The 17,863-nt window shown below is 45.6% G+C and overlaps 1 protein-coding gene across 2 annotated transcripts; it reads left to right on the top strand.

Moving 5' to 3' along the window:
- Window positions 1-1,317: 1,317 nt before the first annotated feature.
- SH2D4A (SH2 domain containing 4A) lies at window positions 1,318-17,532 on the top strand. Of its 2 annotated transcripts, XM_050973858.1 has the most exons (11): window positions 1,318-1,577; window positions 6,560-6,646; window positions 7,872-8,219; window positions 8,983-9,142; window positions 9,664-9,826; window positions 11,800-11,865; window positions 12,282-12,417; window positions 13,610-13,826; window positions 14,222-14,352; window positions 14,755-14,975; window positions 16,416-17,532. In XM_050973858.1, exons 3-11 carry the CDS (start codon window positions 8,045-8,047, stop codon window positions 16,506-16,508), a joined length of 1,362 nt encoding a protein of 453 aa, XP_050829815.1. In that variant the 5' UTR covers window positions 1,318-1,577; window positions 6,560-6,646; window positions 7,872-8,044; the 3' UTR covers window positions 16,509-17,532. The 2 variants fall into 2 exon arrangements, with proteins under 2 accessions (XP_050829815.1, XP_009099785.1); XM_009101537.4 differs by lacking the exons at window positions 1,318-1,577; window positions 6,560-6,646 and having other exon boundaries at window positions 7,638-8,219.
- Window positions 17,533-17,863: the final 331 nt, after the last annotated feature.

Raw genomic sequence — 17,863 nt, 5'->3', positions numbered from 1 at the left:
TGTAGCTCAAAGTGGCAGCACAGCACAGCACAGTTTTCGGATCTAAATGCGGGAGGGAGTGTGTGTCCCTGGACATGGGGCGGACACGGCTGGGAGAGGGCATGGGGTAAATGTGGCTTGAGATGGCTCAGGGGGACGTGGCCAGGGCCAGCATGGAAAGGGGAGGAGTGTGTGGCTGGCACTGGGGACATGGAGGGGGACATGTGTGGGTGGAAACGTGAGAGTCTTCCATGAGACCTTTCCAGCCATGGAAAACTTGTTTTCCTCCTCAAGTGGCTTCAGTAGCAAAACTGGTTTTTGACAAAGTTTTTATGTCTGTGGCTGGTTATTCGTGGGTGGAAGGTTGGAGTGGGACGATGGGAGGGTCTTTCTGCTTGGGAATGTGATATCCCAGTTATGGTGTGCATATTCAAACTACTGTGTCCCTATTCCAGCTACTGTATCCATCCCAGGCATGATGTCTGAAAGGAATAAGATGAATGTGTCTCTACAAACAGGCCATGTGAATCTGCTTGTAGATAGGGTTGGGAATTTATGAGATAGAGTAGTAACAGAAGAAACTGTTAGTTCTAGAAAATGTTGCTGATCAACACGGACTGTTTCTTAGCCAAGGCCGTGTTAAATTCTGAACCTAGAGAAGAAGAACAAAGACTTAATAGAATTATGAATACCTTTATTTTTCTTCATTATTTTATATAACAAAAGGGGGGGTGCATATCAGATGGGGGCATAGAGTAGGCAATTTGGGAAGACTGTACCTTCCGAGTACCTCAACCAATGGGGAAGAGGGTGATGTGGCCAGGAACTTAGGATAAAAAGGAGGCTGAGTCCCCCAACAATCTGAGAGACCCGATGGAATATTCCCATGTCCTCTCCCTTTTTTTGAATAAAGTCACACGATTCCTGTGTCTCCCTTTTGGACATAAACCTCTGACAGAGTGGATTCATGATCCTTACAGTGTCCCTCCCGGAGCTGTCTCCCAGGAGTGGAGGGCTAGCCTTATCCTCACGCAGCTCGCAGCGCAAATCGCAGAGCAGCGCCTCGCTGGCTGCGGGCCGGGCGCTCCCGCTGCCGCCCCCGGGACTGCGGGGTGGCGCCGCGGCCGCCAGGCGGCGCCCGGTGCGGGACAGGCGCGCGCCGCCGCCGCTCCGCACAGTCCCTCCCCTCCGCGGCCGCCAGGGGGCGCCACCGCCCGGGGCCGCGGGAGCCTGAGGGGTCCTTCCCGGGGGTCCCGTCCCGGGAGCAGCTGCTGGTCAGCCCCCCCGGCAACACCCCTGCCACCGTCCCTCAGCTTGGTTCTTCTCCGCAGCTCTTTTCCAGAGCCACTGCCGGCAGGACGAACCCTTCGGCCCCGCGCTGGCTCTGCTGTAACCCGGCAGAACAGCTCGAACTGGCCGCTCCAGCAGCCGCTCATGCCCGAGCGGTCCGCGCCGGGTGTGGATCCCCCAGGAAGACGCCGGGATGCCTGCACCGAGGACGATGCTGCTGCTGCCTGCCCTCAGCACGGCCCTGCCAGCGCCCAGCCGGCTCAGCCCGCCCAGAGATGCTGCGGGGAGCTGGCGGCTGCCGTTCCTGTGTGAGTCCCGTTAGTTTGCGTCTCCAGCTCGGGGAAGGCTCTCTCTAGTTTCTGCTTCACCTCGTTTGCAGCTTCAGGTGATTTGCTTCTGTCCCCAGTTTGTCTCAGGTTCAGCTCATAGAGTTTGTTCGTGCCTCCAGCGTGTTTTAGACTCCAATTTGTTTTCACCTTCCCTGGCTTCTTTCTGGCTTCAGCTCATTTGCAGCTCCAGTTTGTTCCCATGTTCGGTTGGTCTGTGGCTCCAGTTCATTTCTGCTCTGGCTTGTTACGGCTTGTGCTTGTTCAAATGATCTTGGCTTTTGACAGGGCCACAAATCAATCACTATCATAACTTAAATATGAACGGACATAAATTGTCTAAAGATGGACTAAACTTCTTGGGCTAATGCAAGTGGACCTTCAACCTCCCACAGGTTGATTCCCCACAGGTGCCCCAATACCGGTTCCCCCTGTTAGGAAAATCCACAAACGCCAGAAGTTTATGTCCATAAAGGAGACAGAGGAGTCCTGCAACTTTATTCGAATAAAGAGAGCGAGTCCCGCACAAGCCCCCGGGGTTTTCTCTCCCGAGGTTTTGGAGGGCACAGCCTCTCTCCTCAACTCCCGGCTGCAGGAGTTATCCTCTTCCTTTCCCCATTGGCTGAGGTACTCGGAAGGTGCAGCCTTCCCAAACCGCCTACCACATATCCCCACTTGTACTTACTGCTTTACCCCAAAGTTCAGAAGTTCAGGCTTGTGCAGACCCGTTGCTTGTTTCAGGAGCCAAGCTGTCTGTCTGGTCTCTGCAACAAACCTGCTGCCCAAAGTTAGTACAGACACCAACACCCTTTTCAAAGGCATTACTACCAATACTGTCACTCTTGTTTGTAAAGACATTAGCTTTCCTCTGACCACCTTGATGAACAAAGGGAGTGAAGTTCCAAACAAGTTAAAGAACAAAGTGGTTAAGCAACAGAAGCAATAATCACAGGAATGTGGAAGGGAGAAAATTGATGGCATAAGCTCTTGAAAGGGGAAAACACAGAATGGTAACACCCTTCTAATCCAGGATGTTAATGATGAACTAAAAAAATCCCCAGTTTTTACTGGTTCTATAGTGAGAACTTGCCCTAGCGATGAACTTTTGCTCCTTATAATAGTAAAAACCACACCCTAGCTCAGGCATCTCCCCCTACAAAAAGACTACTACTCACCAGGCATGGGCTATGATTTCTTGGGACACAATGGCTTTAATTTGAGGTAGAGAAAGGACAAGCCAATAACAACTTAAGCCAAGTAGTGACATAAGTAAGACTTAATAGCCTAAGATTGTGCCTCGGGATGCTGGCTCTGGGATTTACCACCCAGTACCTCTTTCTGTGCAGAACAGTTAATCAAAGTACATGGCTAGAGAAATCTCCTTTTTTACAGTGACTGAGTTTGGTTGAGTATCCAATCCTGTGTGTTAACTTACAGAAGCTCTCACCCTTTTCACCACACTGTTAATTCTCTCAGTAATTTTGATACAGGGAAATGATCCAAGAAATGTTTGCACATTGTTCTAGGAGGCAAGATACATTTTCCTTGTAAATAGAGCCCTGCGGCCACAGACTGTGTTCAGTGGCTGCTGCTATATGAAATTATTTTTCCTTCTTGACATTACCATCCATTCTTACCTGCTGCAAGATAACTGCTGTCCCTCCAGCAATATCAGGAACCTATAGGGCAAGTCAGCTCAGCTATAGGTAATTTCAAGGTAGTTTATGTTGCGGTGACTTCATTGGTTTTGTTTTTTCAGCCATTATATGCCAGCCTTACGCAGAATCTAGTACATAAAGGAGCTACCAGATGGCTGAAGAGGGGCTTTGGACAAGGGCATGAAGTGACAGGACAAGGGGAATGCCTTCAAACTGACAGAAGGCAGGTATAGATTATATATCAGGAAAAAAAAATTTCCCCTGTGATGGTGATGAGGCACTGGAACATCCCTGGAAGTGTTCAAGACCAAGCTGGGTGCTGCTTTGAGCAGCCTGGTGTACTGGCCCTGTCCATGGCCAGGGGAGGTTGAAATTAGATGATCTTTGAAGTGCCTTCTAACCCAAGCCATTCTATAATGGTAAGATACAAACAGGTCTGGTTCTGTCTGGGGGCTGTGCTTGTGCAGTTGTGTTTTCTTTCTCTTATACCCAAACTAGAATTTTTCCTTCCATCTTAAAAAAACAAACAAAAAAACAAAAAAACCAAAAACCAAAACCAGTAGGCTGAAGGAAAGTTAAACAGAAAGAGAGGAATTAATAACTCCCCTATTTAGAACAGGATGAGGATTATAAAAAGCCCCAAACGAACAAGAACAAAACAAACAAATAAGCAACTAAACCCCAAAGCACGGAAGGATGTTTTGGTACTAACCTTGCTGGTGCAGCTGCTAACATAAATGTTTTCTGGCACAAGTGCATGTTATGAACCAATATGTTAACCCATGAAGGCTTGTGTACTCAGAGCAAGGCTGGGCTGGTGATTACTTTTGGCTGCACTGATTTCAAGTGGATTTTGCAATTCTGATTTGCTTCACTTCTGAAAAAAAAAATCAGAAATGCCTTCATGAAGTCTGGCAGAGAGCTGATGGCATTGGAGTGGCTGGAACTGGAGAAATCCAGAAAAACCTGAGCTTCCTCGTGCTGTGAGGCTTAGTTTGGCAAGTGAAAGGAAATTCAGTTGCATTCTCACAGTCTAGCCTCTTGATCAGGGAAAAGAATTCCCAGTGGTATTTCTGAAGCCACCTCTCACTAAACAAATAATAAGCTCCAAGGAGAAGCTCTTGACTCAAAATAATATAGTTCCATCATTTACTGAGCACAGTGGTCTTGTCTTCCTTTTAAGGGGAAAACTACTTTATGACAATAGGAATCCTCTTAGGTCATCAGCCTGTACCCTGAAGCAGCCTTTCTTACATTCTCTTACCTCCTCACTGTTGGGTTTCTTGGGTTAATTTTAATTTACAGTTACTGTCACATTTACAGTGGAGATGTGTGTAGCAGGTTGAATAAGCTGCTTCCTTGAAAATGAGCACATTTACACTGTGCTGTTTGATTTCTTGGTGAAAATCATATCTATGATTTTCTGTCTGTCTGTTGTTTTCTTGGAGAAACTTCCCCTCTGCTGGCAGCACTGATAATGAGGACCAGAACTAGTATGGCCAGGTGGAGTGTCTTGTGATCCTCTTGTGCCCAAAGTGTCACCTGTTGCACACGTGAGCAGGAGCTCATGCCAGTTCTTCTCAAAGCTATGGCACTTTCATGTGTATTCATAGAATTATTTCCCCTGTTCATGGTAGATGATTTACAGGAGCACAGAGCAGAGGCTGCCCTCCAGTAGGAGATTCAAATGTTGTGTGAAGGACAACATTTTGAAGGATCATTTAGCCTTTGAATTGTGTTTATCCTTATGGCTTTCAGGCTGAGTATCTTATACGTGAGTGGCAGAGCCCCAAAGCCCTGGTTTGGTTTCCCACATCTCCCCACTTAGTTTTTGCTATTTTTGGCTACTCCCATCTCTGTTTCTCCACAAAACCAGCTCCCACCTACTACTCCCATGAAAAGAATTCAAACAAGTAGAAAGTTTAACAGGACATCTACTAGAGTTTTCCTGAGAGGTACCTGCTTGGAGGTCCCTCTGCCATTACTGTGGTCTTTGTCTTCACAAAGTTTGAACTGTAAATATAGTACTTACAGCATCTGCAAAACCGCTTCCAGCCAGGTGTCAGTAATATGGCTTTGATTCAGACTTTGGGAACAGTATATGACTGATTACAAGGATTTCAGCTCCTAGATCTTTAATGAAGTGACTGCTAACACAGAAATATCACAAACCTCTCGAGACACTTATGTAATTTCCCTGTGCTAAAATAGCTGGTGCTTTAAAGGGTACCTTTGGGATACAGCGTTATAAATTTCCTCTTACAACCAATGTTACGAGGAAATCCAACTCTGCAAAACTGCATCAGTACTGTGAAACTTGTTTGCTGAGCACCCTTCCATCTTGTCAACACACTATGTCCCCAGGCATGGAAAGAGAGACCAGTTTGTCACCATGGCATATGGCACAGCACACCATGTTCTCCTAAGTAAATGCCATAGCAAAGCCATTCCCACTCCTGAGAAGTCAGAGCAGCATGGACATGCTGCTGCATGCATTCTGCTGATGGTTTCTCATGTGTCATGTCCCAGGAAGCTCTTCCCTCTCTATACCTGCCATCTCCATGGCTCGAGGACAGCCCAAGACCCTTTGGCTGCTGAGCTGAAAAATCTCTGCCATCAGGGGGGTACTCAGGGGGCATTGCTCAAGTCAGATCATCTCCCCTAAAAACCTTTTTTTAAATCAAGAAAGTAATTTATTTAAAACAAACCCATACCGATTTGGAACAGCAGCTTCATGTTTCTTCTAGAATGAAGTTAACATTTGTAATAGGGAAAGTATTACATAATCAGAGAAACAAAATAGACATGAGGAGACTTAACACCAACTCCTAGTCACTGCACGCTCCCCAGGACTCTTGCTCCTGGCTTCTGCTGCAGACAATGCATTTCTGGGACCATGATCTGCTCTCTTGTTTCCTTGAGGTCCTTGAGGAGCAATTTGTCTCCCTGCCTACAGCTCCTCCCCCTGCTCCAAGCTCCTTTCAAGCTCCTCCTGCCGAAAGTGCATGGGGACTTCACTGGAGTGGGGCTCCAGCCAGCTGTGTCTCTGGCAATTTTAAGGCAAGCCATGTTCAGAAGCAGGGGGATGCCTGGGACAGACTGCTTGCTCGCAGCACGGGTGCAAGTCGGAGAAAGGTGGACCAATGCAGCAGATACTGTTTTGACAGTCTGACTTCATGATGGCTGTCATTGTGCTGTCTCATTTCATCTAAATAATTGTGTGTTCTGTGTGTGCTCCTTGGGAAGCTTCAGTATTGCACTTGCAGGCTCATCTACTACCTCCTTCTTTGTTATTTTATTTTTCAGAAGCCACGCAGTCATACTGTGAAGATGAAGATGCTTCCAGTAGTTTTCTTCCAACATTTGGGTTCCTAGAAGTCCAGTCTCTCTCCTGTAAGATGGCTAATTGATTTGACCCCATTAACTTGATTTAATATGTATTCCCACTTCATCCTAGCACAGGTCCTGCCATGTCTGTGCCCTTTGTATTTCCACATTACTGCCCCCCCATAACCCTCTGCCTCCCACCGACTGTGCTACGTTCTAGCATGCTTGTTCCTTAGACTCACAGGATTTGTGCAGGAGGACATGGACAATCCCACTGCTTTAATTTTCTCTGTAGTCCAATAGCAACATTTCCCAAGAGTTTGTCCAGAAAGTCCCTGCCACTTCTTGCCAGTCAGCCACCCTGCTCTGGTGTTGCACTTAATATGTGACTGTCAGCCTCCCCATGTCACCAAAAGCACTGCCAATCTCCAATCACCAAGCACTAATCTCCTGATCTCCAGTTATCCAGATAAGATAAGGAAAATAGTTGTTTTCAAGGTCTTTAGTCCACATTTCTACTTTCTCATTTGTCACCTTCCCAAGTGACAGGAGAGCTTTCAATTTTCCAGTGAATTCTCCGTCGTAAATGTAAATCCATGAGCACAAAGCAAGGCTCTGCGGGTGTTAGTATCTCGCGAGCATGCACTGGACACAAGCCAATATCCTGGGCAGGAACAGGGATGCCCCTTCTCCCCATCAGCTTCATCCTGTCAGACATGGATATGTCCCATGCCAGGCTCACCACGTGGGCAGATGCATCAGCCAGATGTGTCATAGCAGGAGCGGTTTCCAACACTGGCTAGCCGAATCGCCTTTCATCAAACCAGCTGCACTCCTTGTGCTCCCTTGACTTGCTGGGAGGCCGACTTTGATGGATGGGAATACACCGAAATTCTCGCTCCCACCTCAAAAGCAGAGTCAAAAGTCCTCCCTGTCTTTCTTTGGTAAAATGAGGTAGGCTGGGCTTTTAATCATCAAAGTTTTCCTGTGTAGAAGGAGGAGGAGCCATTTAGTCATGGGTTCATTGATTCCCTGCCCAGCAAGAATGTTTGCTTGAGCACAGCCAAGCCGCACCTCTGATGACTAACAGGCAGCGCTCTCTCTCTTTGATATACTATCAGCTGGGTTTATCAGAGTATCAACACAACCTCCCCACTCCAGAACTCTCCCCTTCTGGCCAGCTCTCCCTGCAGAGCAGCAGGGGCTGCATGAGAGCTGAGCTCACCTCTTATTCCAAGGAATCTTAACAGCAGGTTTTAAGGTATTTATTTACTTTTTTTGGTCTGTGCAGGAAGTCTGAGCTAAAAAAAAAAAAAAAAAAGAGACAGAAGTATAATTGCTCTGGCACGCCTGCATTCCTGCTTCAGTCTCAGACGAGCAGGCACTCTTTCTTGTCGGAGCCAGGAAGAGGATCCGATCCCTGAAGATTATCACCACAAACGTGCGTAAGTGAAACCTGCAGCCATGCTGAAACAGATATTATCAGACATGTACATCGATCCGGAGCTGCTGGCAGAACTCAGTGAGGAGCAGAAGCAGATCCTCTTCTTCAAGATGAGGCAGGAACAGATCAGACGGTGGGAGGAAAGAGAAGCTGCTGCAGAAAAGATTTCAGCAAAGAAGCTACTGCCAAGAAAAGGTAAGTCTCTGCCTCCTGGCTGCTTCACCCTCTGGCACATATCTGGCCTAGTTGACTGCTTCCTAGAAATAGGAAGTAATATATTCTTAGATTAATTTCTTTTCCAAGGGACATGGCATAGGCTTATTTTCAAACATAAATAAATCCACCTGCAATGGGGTAGTTTTGGCCTGGCACGCAATGGTTTTTACTCCCTGGCCCAGACATTCTGTCCTTGACCAAATTGCTCAACTGGGAAGACAGGGCTTATTTGCCCCCAGGAGATGCATCTCATTAAGTTTCCCACTAAATGGTGCCTCAGAATCTGTCTTTAACATAACCATGGATTTTAATAACTCTCCTGAGGCACTAGATCTGATGGGCAGTTCCCACTGAAGTTCCCTCGCCAGGATTGCACAGCATGCCGGCTGCTAGGAAGATAGCTCTCTTCTCCCAGGTCTCCCTCACATGCTCTATTTGTAGGTAGCTCTCCCTCACACAGTTTGGGGAGGACAGTGGTCAGGAATTAAGGCAAGAAAGGAAACAGTGGTGATTCTTCTCCCTTGCTCCCAGTCTCAGAAATGCCTCCTTCACTGACCTGGCTCAAGGAGTGTGAAAAAATTGGCAAATGTGGGCTGCATCCTAGTCGAGTTTCTTCATGTACTGTTTATTTTGGGGGAGCTCTGTAACCAACAGCAGCTGGTAGGACACAGCAAGTGCAGCATAGGCCCTGCAAAGAGCTACCAAGCAGACAGCATTTGCCAAAGAGCTGCTTCTTTTCCAGCCAACAGGAAGTCAGTGACATGGAAACTCGGCGCTGACAATGAAGTGTGGGTCTGGGTGATGGGCGAGCATCCTTCAGATAAATCCTATGCAGCCATCTGTGAAGAGATCCAGGCACAAAGAGCAAAGCGCTTAGCGAGAGAGCAAGGCCAGGAGGGCAGGTAAGCACCCTTCAGCTGAAGGACTTGGTGGGCAGATAGGGAGGAGAAGGCTTTTGTCTAGGGACGCATGAGCTGGAGTCTTCTCTGTAGGGGCTGTGGTTAGCACTGTCATGCTAGTCTTGCTGGCAAAAGGCACAGGCAAAGGTTGGTTTTTTGAGAGGACCCACAATGCTGGCAGAGACCAACTGCAGCCCAAGAACTGCCCTGGCTCACTGAGCCTCCTGTGACAAGGCTGCTGCGTGGGACCCTCTGCAGACCACAGGAAATGCTGATGCTGTCACTGAAGCAGGTGATGGGCTCAGATTGCTCTGATTCACTGGCAGGTGCCCGGGTACAGCCGGACAACGGTTACTCACCACGAGTCATTAATTTAATTACCTACCTACCTGATCTGGAGATATAACTGCCTATACACATGTGGCTTTATTGCAGCTCTGCTCTGCTCACGTGCAGCCTCCTCACGAGATGCTCAGACATCAGAAAGTGACTCCCTCCTAAGTCCTCTCTCTCTTGCATTTCAGAGAGACTGACTCTTCGGCAACATGCTCTCTGCACCCACGGCCAGGACTTCTGGCTGAGACAGATCTTCACGAGAATACAAAAAACACTGTGGAGAAAAAAGAGGAACATGGAAGAAGAATAGCTGATATTGATACAATAGGAAAAAGCCAGGAGCTCACAAAGGTAGTTTTCAATTTTGCCGTAACTATAACAAGTTTTTTGAGATCTAGGAAGTGCAGCAGATGCAGGTTGCCATAAAAGAAGCCATGTTGTTATATCCTTCCTTAAGACTCAGAAGGTCCACATGCTGTTCTCAGCTGGGATAGATCTGCTCTGCACCAATGGATAAACTACTCTGGATTGCTTTGTTTCCATTCTTTGTGGGTAAAACAAGGGGTGCAGTACTTCCCCTTCTGCACCATGGCTGGTTTGAACGGCTTTTGGGGCAAAACCAGGGAGGCTATCCTAAGATTTTTAAATGGAATGTCACAGCCCTCAGTGAAATAATTTACTTTTATAAAAGACCAAGGGAAGACAATTTTACCAACATGATCTGACATGCATATTTTAGGTGGTTCTTAAGGTTTTTTTGTCTTCTAATACAGAAAACAGCTTATTGATAGCACAGGACAGCTCCAAATGCAGTAAAACAGTGTCTGGGTTCCTGTGGTGTTTCATTACAGAGATATTTTCTCCAGCAATAAATAAATTTGTGCTTTTTAACTATCTACAAAAAGCCATTTGCAGAGAAAGGAGAAAAACAAAGAGTTAAATTAACTACCCATGCAGTTGAACAAAAGGAACAGGACATCCTGTCAATTTAGTGGGAGAAGTCCTATTTCATTCTGCAGTTTTCATTCAGCCTTGAATGAACTTGTATGAGTGTATATTCTTTTATCATACTGCCACTCCATACTTGGGTATAAAAAGTATGATAACAGAAGGTTGGGTTTTGGCAAAATGCTCTCCTACTGCTACCAAAATAGTGAATGGAATTTGGAGTGACTGTCTCCTTTATCAAAAGTCTCTGAGTCACATGGGGTTTTTCTCTGCACTGTTTGCTGAAGTTGAGCAACTATGTGGGAGGTTCTTGTTTTTCAAAGGAACTTATTAGTCAAAACTGACCAAAAAAAAAAAAACCCAAACAAACCAAAAACAACCCCCAAAAAACAAACAAGCACAAAACCCCCCAAAATCTAACCCACTTTCAAAATCTTGCACATGGGGATAGATGGGGGTTGTATATTTTCCCTTCTTTTCTGTCATTATATTATTAGTAAAATTTCCCAGGTTTTTGGGGCTTTTCCTGTTAGAAGAGGGCTCCAGACTGAAATCCCCTGTTGTATTTTCTAGGGCTGGAGAGAGGCTTTTTCCCACCTCCTGCATAAAAATGTTTTCTCTGAGATCTGGTTCCCATTTAACCTGAGAGATCCAGGTATCATGCTGCAGGGAATAGAGTGATCTACAAAAAAAATGATGCTCCACAGACATTTGAAGTTCCTAGTTTCCTGTTGTGGAGAGGGAAATGTAAAGCCATGTTCCTATTAAATATTAGCCAAGTAGGTGATGGAGCTAAAAGGAAGTGTGACCTTGTTAAGCAGAATAGTACAGTTAACTCATCACTTGTACTGTGGGAGGCAGTCAGGGTCTGATGGGGAGGTGGGTGGGTGTTTACTGAAAGCCAAACCTAACAGTTTGTCTGCAGAGGCAGCTCTCAGCTAGGGACTCCTGGCAGGGCAGCTGCACTGGTTTTCAGGGAAGAGAGAACACAAAATATCCAGCCAGTTGGATCAGTTTGTCAAGTAGGAGTTTGCAGCAACCCAGCCACAGCTGCAAACACGCACAGGCAGGTAAAGCTGTAGACAGCAGGTTCTGCAAGGGATTGCTTTAGAGGAAGGGAAGAAAGGGACTACTCCCTGGGAGCACTTGTGAGCATTGCTTAGCAAATCTAGGCATGCTTATGGCTATCCTGAGTTCCTGAGTTCTCCTCCCGTGGCGTGTTTGGCCAAATATGATGGGAAAACCCCCACAATGTTTGTCAGAGTGAGTTGGAAAAACTTGTTAACTGCTTTTGCATTAAACTCCTATTGCAGCAAAAAAAGGAGCAATTGTCCTAATGTCACATTTATTTCTCACCACTCTTTTGCTCTGCTCAGAGGGGAACCAGAAATGTTCACCAGATGCTAGCGGATTGCCACTTGAGAAAGAAGAGTTTTCAACAGGTAAGTGGCAACCTATGGTGCTCCTAACACATTGAGTGGGGTCAGTGCTTTATCCTAGAGTTTCAGTCAGCTTCAGAGACTCATATGAGCCAAGAATATTCTCACATTTTGGACCAGTTTTATCCAGTATTGCTATGCTCCTTATCTATGGTGTGATGATTTGGAGATGATACAAAGCAGGCCAGGCTGGCACACTGAGGACTGGCACAGGGAGATGCTCCTGATGATTTTTGGTAGGCTGTTTTCCCTTCCTGCCCAGTTGATACCTGCAGTGAAGACAGAGGGTCTCTATGTTGTTGAAATTGGAGGAATTCACTGTAAAGGACGGAGTTCCCAGTGTTTCAAGGCTAGCTAAAAAGCAGGGCTAAAGCTTGCCTGAGACAAATACTTGCCTGAACATACTGTTTCTTTCCTAGATGAAGGAAGCACAGAAGAAAAATTCAGAAGAGATCACAGTCCCCCAGAAGCCAATACCACAGAGCCACTCCAGCACAGAGAGCCAGAGAACGCTGCAGAAATCGGATGAGAATGAGCCTGAATGGCAGGAATTCTGTAAGATCTTAAAATTACCTTTTCCCATAAGGCTTGAGAAATCCTAGGGCTCTGTGGGGTCATCTCAACCCTTTCCCTGCCATACTAGAACTGAATAGTAGGTTGGAGGGTGGAGAGTATTGCCAATAAATACAGCGCTGTATTATCAGAAATATTTCTGAGTCCACGCAGCATTGAGACTAGAGCTGGGCAGGGAAATGGAAAACTTTTCCAACTGACATTATGTTAAAACAAGCAACAAACAGGAACCACATGAGTATAGCCAGTACAATTAATTTTAAACTAGAAGCTGGCCTTTTGTAGGACTTTGCAGTAACTGCTTTTGAGGACAAGGATAATGGGGAACAGGGACTAATCAAAAAGGGCTTCCCTGTCATTCAAGCATGATCCCACCCAAATAAGGCACTGCTGCACTCTCTCCTGTAATGAATCCCAATAATAGAAAGCAAAATGGCAAACAGTATGACACTTGCAGTAGCAGCCATCACTGTTGCCAAATGCTTCCTGAAAGAGAACCTGATGCACTTTTCTTCCCAGTTCCTCCCCTGCTGCTCAGTAGATGGCAATGCTGTACCACCAGTTGTTTCTACTTCAGTCTAGTGGTTTTATTTTTCTGACTGATAAAAAAACTGCTGACTGGAGAGCTGGTTACTCATACAGACTGTAGGGAGAGATGGACCTAGAGTTTTACAGGAAAAAAAACCCAAACAAAAACACAGTCATGTCTTCACTTTCCATAATAGTTTCAGCAAGGCTCCTTCCCACCCTCCAAAATTGATTAGCACTTTCAAGTCCTTCAAATTATTGATTTGGGGTCATTTCAGCAGCTTCAACTCCAGCAGCCTGAAGCTCTGCCCCCCCCACCAGTTTACATGAAAGGCACTACAGAAATCTATGTCTGAACCAGGAGTCAGCATCTGAAACAAAACCAAGAAGTCTTTGAGTACAAAAGGACCTGGTACCGAGAAAAAACACACAGATTTTGAATCTTGTCTCAGAAAAAACCTGGGTTTTAATCTTTTAAATTAATAAAAACTGTGCCACTTAGCACATGGGAGAGATGTGGCAAATGGTCTCACTCTTTCAGCTTGTGAAATTATTCTTGCATTTCAGCAATTAGGAAGATGGCCAAAGGGTAGAAGCTTTAAACTTGCTGCTTGTTCACTCCTGTAGGACTCCTTTTTTGTTCCAGTGCGGAAATCCAAGGCAGCAGATGAGAAGAGACGCTCCCTTGCACGGCAAGCCAGAGATGACTACAGGAGGCTTTCACTGCAGGGCATCCACAGAGGGAAGCAGGCAGATATTTCCAAGGGTGCCACAGCAGGAGATCGGCAACCACTTCAATATCCACCTCTCCCCCCCAAGCCTAAACTTCTACCTCCTGCAACAGCAAATGGGAGAGCAATTAGGTAAGGAAGCCCCTGTGCACTGTGGAAAGGAGAAGGGATGAGATTCTTTTGCTCTAGCATGGGATGGTTGAGAAGGGAATGGTTATCTCTCCTCCTTGTGTGGAAGAGACACTCAGCAGGGAAGAATACAGAGCCTAGGCTATATTCCAGCCTAGGTTGTGATGAAGCCTTCAGGTGTTCATTCCTGGAGGGTAACAGGTTTAGTTAGTAGAGTGTCCTAAGCCTGGAGCACAGAGAGCCCCTATGATGCCAGATGTATACTAAAAACCATATTCCATACAGCTGAACTGGTGTGAGCTGCATGTTTAAAATCCTAAGTAAAATGTAAGCCCTGCACAGGGACTCAAAACCTGTCTTTTGAATCTGATGCACAAACCAGAGGCCTTTTTTAACAGGAAAGAGGGAGTCCAGAGGACAATCTCCAATGCCACAGAAGAAAGCATCATCAAGTGGTTCAAAGAGGAGCAATTCCCCCTCCGAGCTGGCTATCTGAAAACCACAGACACAATAGCACCTTGGTTCCATGGTGAGTCCTGGGAATTTCCGCTCCAACCCAAGTGTTTAAGAAGTGTTTTCTGTTAACATGGCTGCTAACATGGGCTGGGCTTGGGAGTAAAGCTCCTATACTAGAATCAACATTCAACAGCTGCAATACCATTCTCTCTCATAACGCAGCAACAGTCCTTTCGAGCTCTCCACATCTCTCATTCATTGTTGGCCAAGTGTGGCACAGTTAACAAAGAGCTGTTGGCCATGGCCAGTTACTAGCAATGGCAGCACTCTTCTTCTTGGGCTACTGGGCAAGAAAACAGTGAAAGGGATGGAAGTGCCATGGACTGGTTTTAGAGCAGATTTCTTGTGAGAACTGTTTTGTCCAGTCCTGCCCAAATGCTTTTCTCCCTCAGTTTTGTGTTTTGGTTTTGAACAGGTATCCTAACCTCTAAGAAAGCAGAAGAGCTTCTGAATAAAACACTACCAGGGAGTTTTCTGATCCGGGTCAGTGAGAAAATCAAAGGCTATGTGCTCTCCTATCGGTCTTTGGAAGGATGTAAACATTTCCTCATTGACGCCTCCAGTGATTCCTACAGCTTCCTTGGAGTGGACCAGCTGCAACATTCAACACTGGCTGACCTTGTAGACTACCACAAGGTGAACATCTAGCAATGCATTCATTAATTGCCTAATTGCCTCAGGGCACTTCAAAATAAGAAAGGCTAGGTTCAGTTGTTTTGAAGACCCATTTTAACTGCTGCTGGGTATCCTGTGTGCTGCTCCAGAAGGGTATGTCAGCCTGACTGGTACAGCCCAGTGACCTAATACATCTCAGATATCTTAGATTTGATTCACTCACCCTCAAGCACACAGAACACCTTGCATGCTGGGCCCAAGTTACTTACAAGTTACTTAGTAGAAATGTTGATGAGAGGCGACAGCATACTCATACAAACTCCTTTCTTTTGTATTCTCCCCATGGTTAAGGGGCACTGGCAAGTTGGGTAAACACAAAATCCTGCTTATCTTCAGCTTCAGCATGAAAGAGGGCAATGTATCTTTATAATCTCAAAGCAGACAAGGGGTGGTACTGAGCAAAGGTGAAAAATAGAAGGGAAAGAGGAAGGTTGGCAGGCTCTTGCAACAATAACAGTGGAGTTTACAAGCACTGACTGCAGTTGTATGGGTTTCTAGGAGAGCCAGGTGGATTGTTCATTTGTTTACTGTAAGATCTGCCCAGGGACAGGTCAATAATGTCAACAGACATAGCTAAACAAAACTGGACATGAGAACAATAGCTATACTCATTTGCTCTATGAAAGTTTACGTGGACAGCCTGAGCTTGCTTCTTGCAAGATTTTCACAGTTCAGGATGAAAGTATTAAAAGCAGGAGTTATACAGCTATTTGTAGCAGAGCTAAAGGAATTAAGGCTTTGCTGTGCATAGCTACATCAAATATAGAGCCAAGCCCACAGTCTGCAAAGAATCCTACAGTTCCCCTGTACTACAGCACATGTGGGCAGATGAACCCACACTGCCAAAGTGCCCCACTGGGTTCTGCTTATCACCCACCAGGTGACCATGAAAGAAGGCAAGTTCCCACCATGCATCTGTTGCTAGGATAGACAATGAGATTGGAAGCACAGACTGTACTTAGAACAGGACTTGCCTAAGCAGAGGGTGTGTGCTCTCTCCAGAATCCACCCTTGTCCTCCCACAAACAGAGTCAGAAACACAGTTCACAATCCCTGGTCCTGCTTTACCTGCATGCTACACATTCCTGGCTCTAGCACTTTCTATGCAGGGCACCACTCCATGCCAGAGAAGCTGTAGTTTTCTCAGGGATGGGCGCAGCTCTTTCCTAGAACTGCCAGAGTTGTCTCACTGAGTTATGATACAGAGCACAGAGATTGTGTTATGAAGACAGAGGGCAGAGGGCCCTTCCCTGAGTTCTACAGGAAATGGAGCTGTATCACACAGGGGTGGGAACACATCCACACCATAACAGAGGCAGGAAGACTGCTGTCCACCTTGTGAGGTTGTGACAGGCAGGGTCTGTTTGAAAACTGGTGTTTGATCATGTCCTTTATTAACAGGAGGAACCCATCACTTCCTTGGGGAAGGAGCTGTTGCTTTATCCATGTGGACAAGAGGACCAAGAGCCAGATTACATCTCACTCTTTGTTTAAACCTCCCCATCTCGTTGGGCAGTCGCAGACTTGTATTCACAAAGAACTTGGAACTGGACTTGGAACTAGAGCTGCTGATACTTACCTGAAGCCATCAGTGCCTCTATTTTCTATCCTTCACAACAAAGTAGTAGGAGGATAAGTACTGTTGTGAGCTACAGGACACATCAGCCCAGCAAGCTGTAAAGCACCTGGATACGTCCCACAAAATGGAGAGAATGAGTTGATGAAGTAATCAGCTGATCAGGGAGATACTGCCATGGATTTTCAGTGGGTTTTTGTAGGTTTCTTGGGTGACTTCTGTATTCAAGCTGCCTTTTGTTCTTGAATGCAAGGTTCTCTGGGAAATAGATTAGTACCTACAGTTGAATGAGATTATACCTTCCGGAAGGCACAAAACAACTTGGAGAGCTGAATTGATCTTGATATGTAATTTGCATAATGTGAAGCTTAATTCTATAAAATGCTGTGTCCTTGGAAGGAAGGATGTTCAGCCAAACATCCAAGCAAACCCTAAGTGCCTCTGGCAGGTGCTCTCTGTGACGAGAGATTTGCACACATGAAGAGTGCATTTTTTAAACTCCTCTAGCCTCTGAATATAAATCCTCACTCTTTTAACCTGTATTTAACTCGCACACAGGCCTTTCTGCATTGAGAGGGATTATCCTTTTTGAAAAGGAAAGGAGATGGGACAGAGTAATTTTTATGAATGACAACCACATGTACAGAGCCTAAAAATGTAAGAAGGAACACCTATATCAGTATTAATACAGTTTACAGAAGAGTTTTTGCCAGTAAAGAATGCTATTTTCCAAAATGAAGTTATGTATGGAAAGTTGTGTCCCAATTATTGAGATGCATCTGGTGTAAACTTCATTATAGAACTTGTTCTTTCAACATAATGCTCTTTTTTCTTATCTGTTACAATGCTCTTTAAATACATAATTCAGAAGATTGGGGGAGAGCTTGGACAGAATCACATAACAATTAGTCTTCATCCAGGTTCCCTAATGTTGTTGCACATTCCAAACTCTGCAGCTGAGGGGTCTCAACCTGCAAATATAATTTTTTTAGAGGCACAATCCTCAAACAGTGAATAAGAGTTATTCTTGTTTCAGCTGTTTACCTCTTTTTACCTGTTCTCTTTTTTCTGTTAGATTAGAGATACTCAACTTGAAGCAGTCAAAACTTTCAGTCTTACATTAATCTGGGTTTTGCAGAATACAGATTTAAAGAAATTGTGATCATCTGGTCTTAAAATTTACAGCTATGCTGACAGGCAGTTTCCATTCCAGCAAAGAGGAGATAACTACACTCCAGTTACAAGTGTCACTTGCTAGAAATAAAGCCTTAAT

This window comes from Serinus canaria, chromosome 4 (genome assembly GCF_022539315.1).
Source record: "Serinus canaria isolate serCan28SL12 chromosome 4, serCan2020, whole genome shotgun sequence".
NCBI lineage: Eukaryota > Metazoa > Chordata > Aves > Passeriformes > Fringillidae > Serinus > Serinus canaria.
The sequence above is the reverse complement of the archived record's forward strand: the minus strand, read 5'-3'. Positions and strand labels throughout refer to the sequence as shown.

Bases quoted from the DNA above. Each gene is read 5' to 3' on its own strand.
- SH2D4A (XM_050973858.1), top strand. From the start codon at position 8,045: ATGCTGAAACAGATATTATCAGACATGTACATCGATCCGGAGCTGCTG. The intron at 12,418-13,609 runs GTAAGATCTTAA...TTTTTGTTCCAG, and splicing joins GCCTGAATGGCAGGAATTCT to TGCGGAAATCCAAGGCAGCA. The intron at 13,827-14,221 runs GTAAGGAAGCCC...CTTTTTTAACAG, and splicing joins GCAAATGGGAGAGCAATTAG to GAAAGAGGGAGTCCAGAGGA.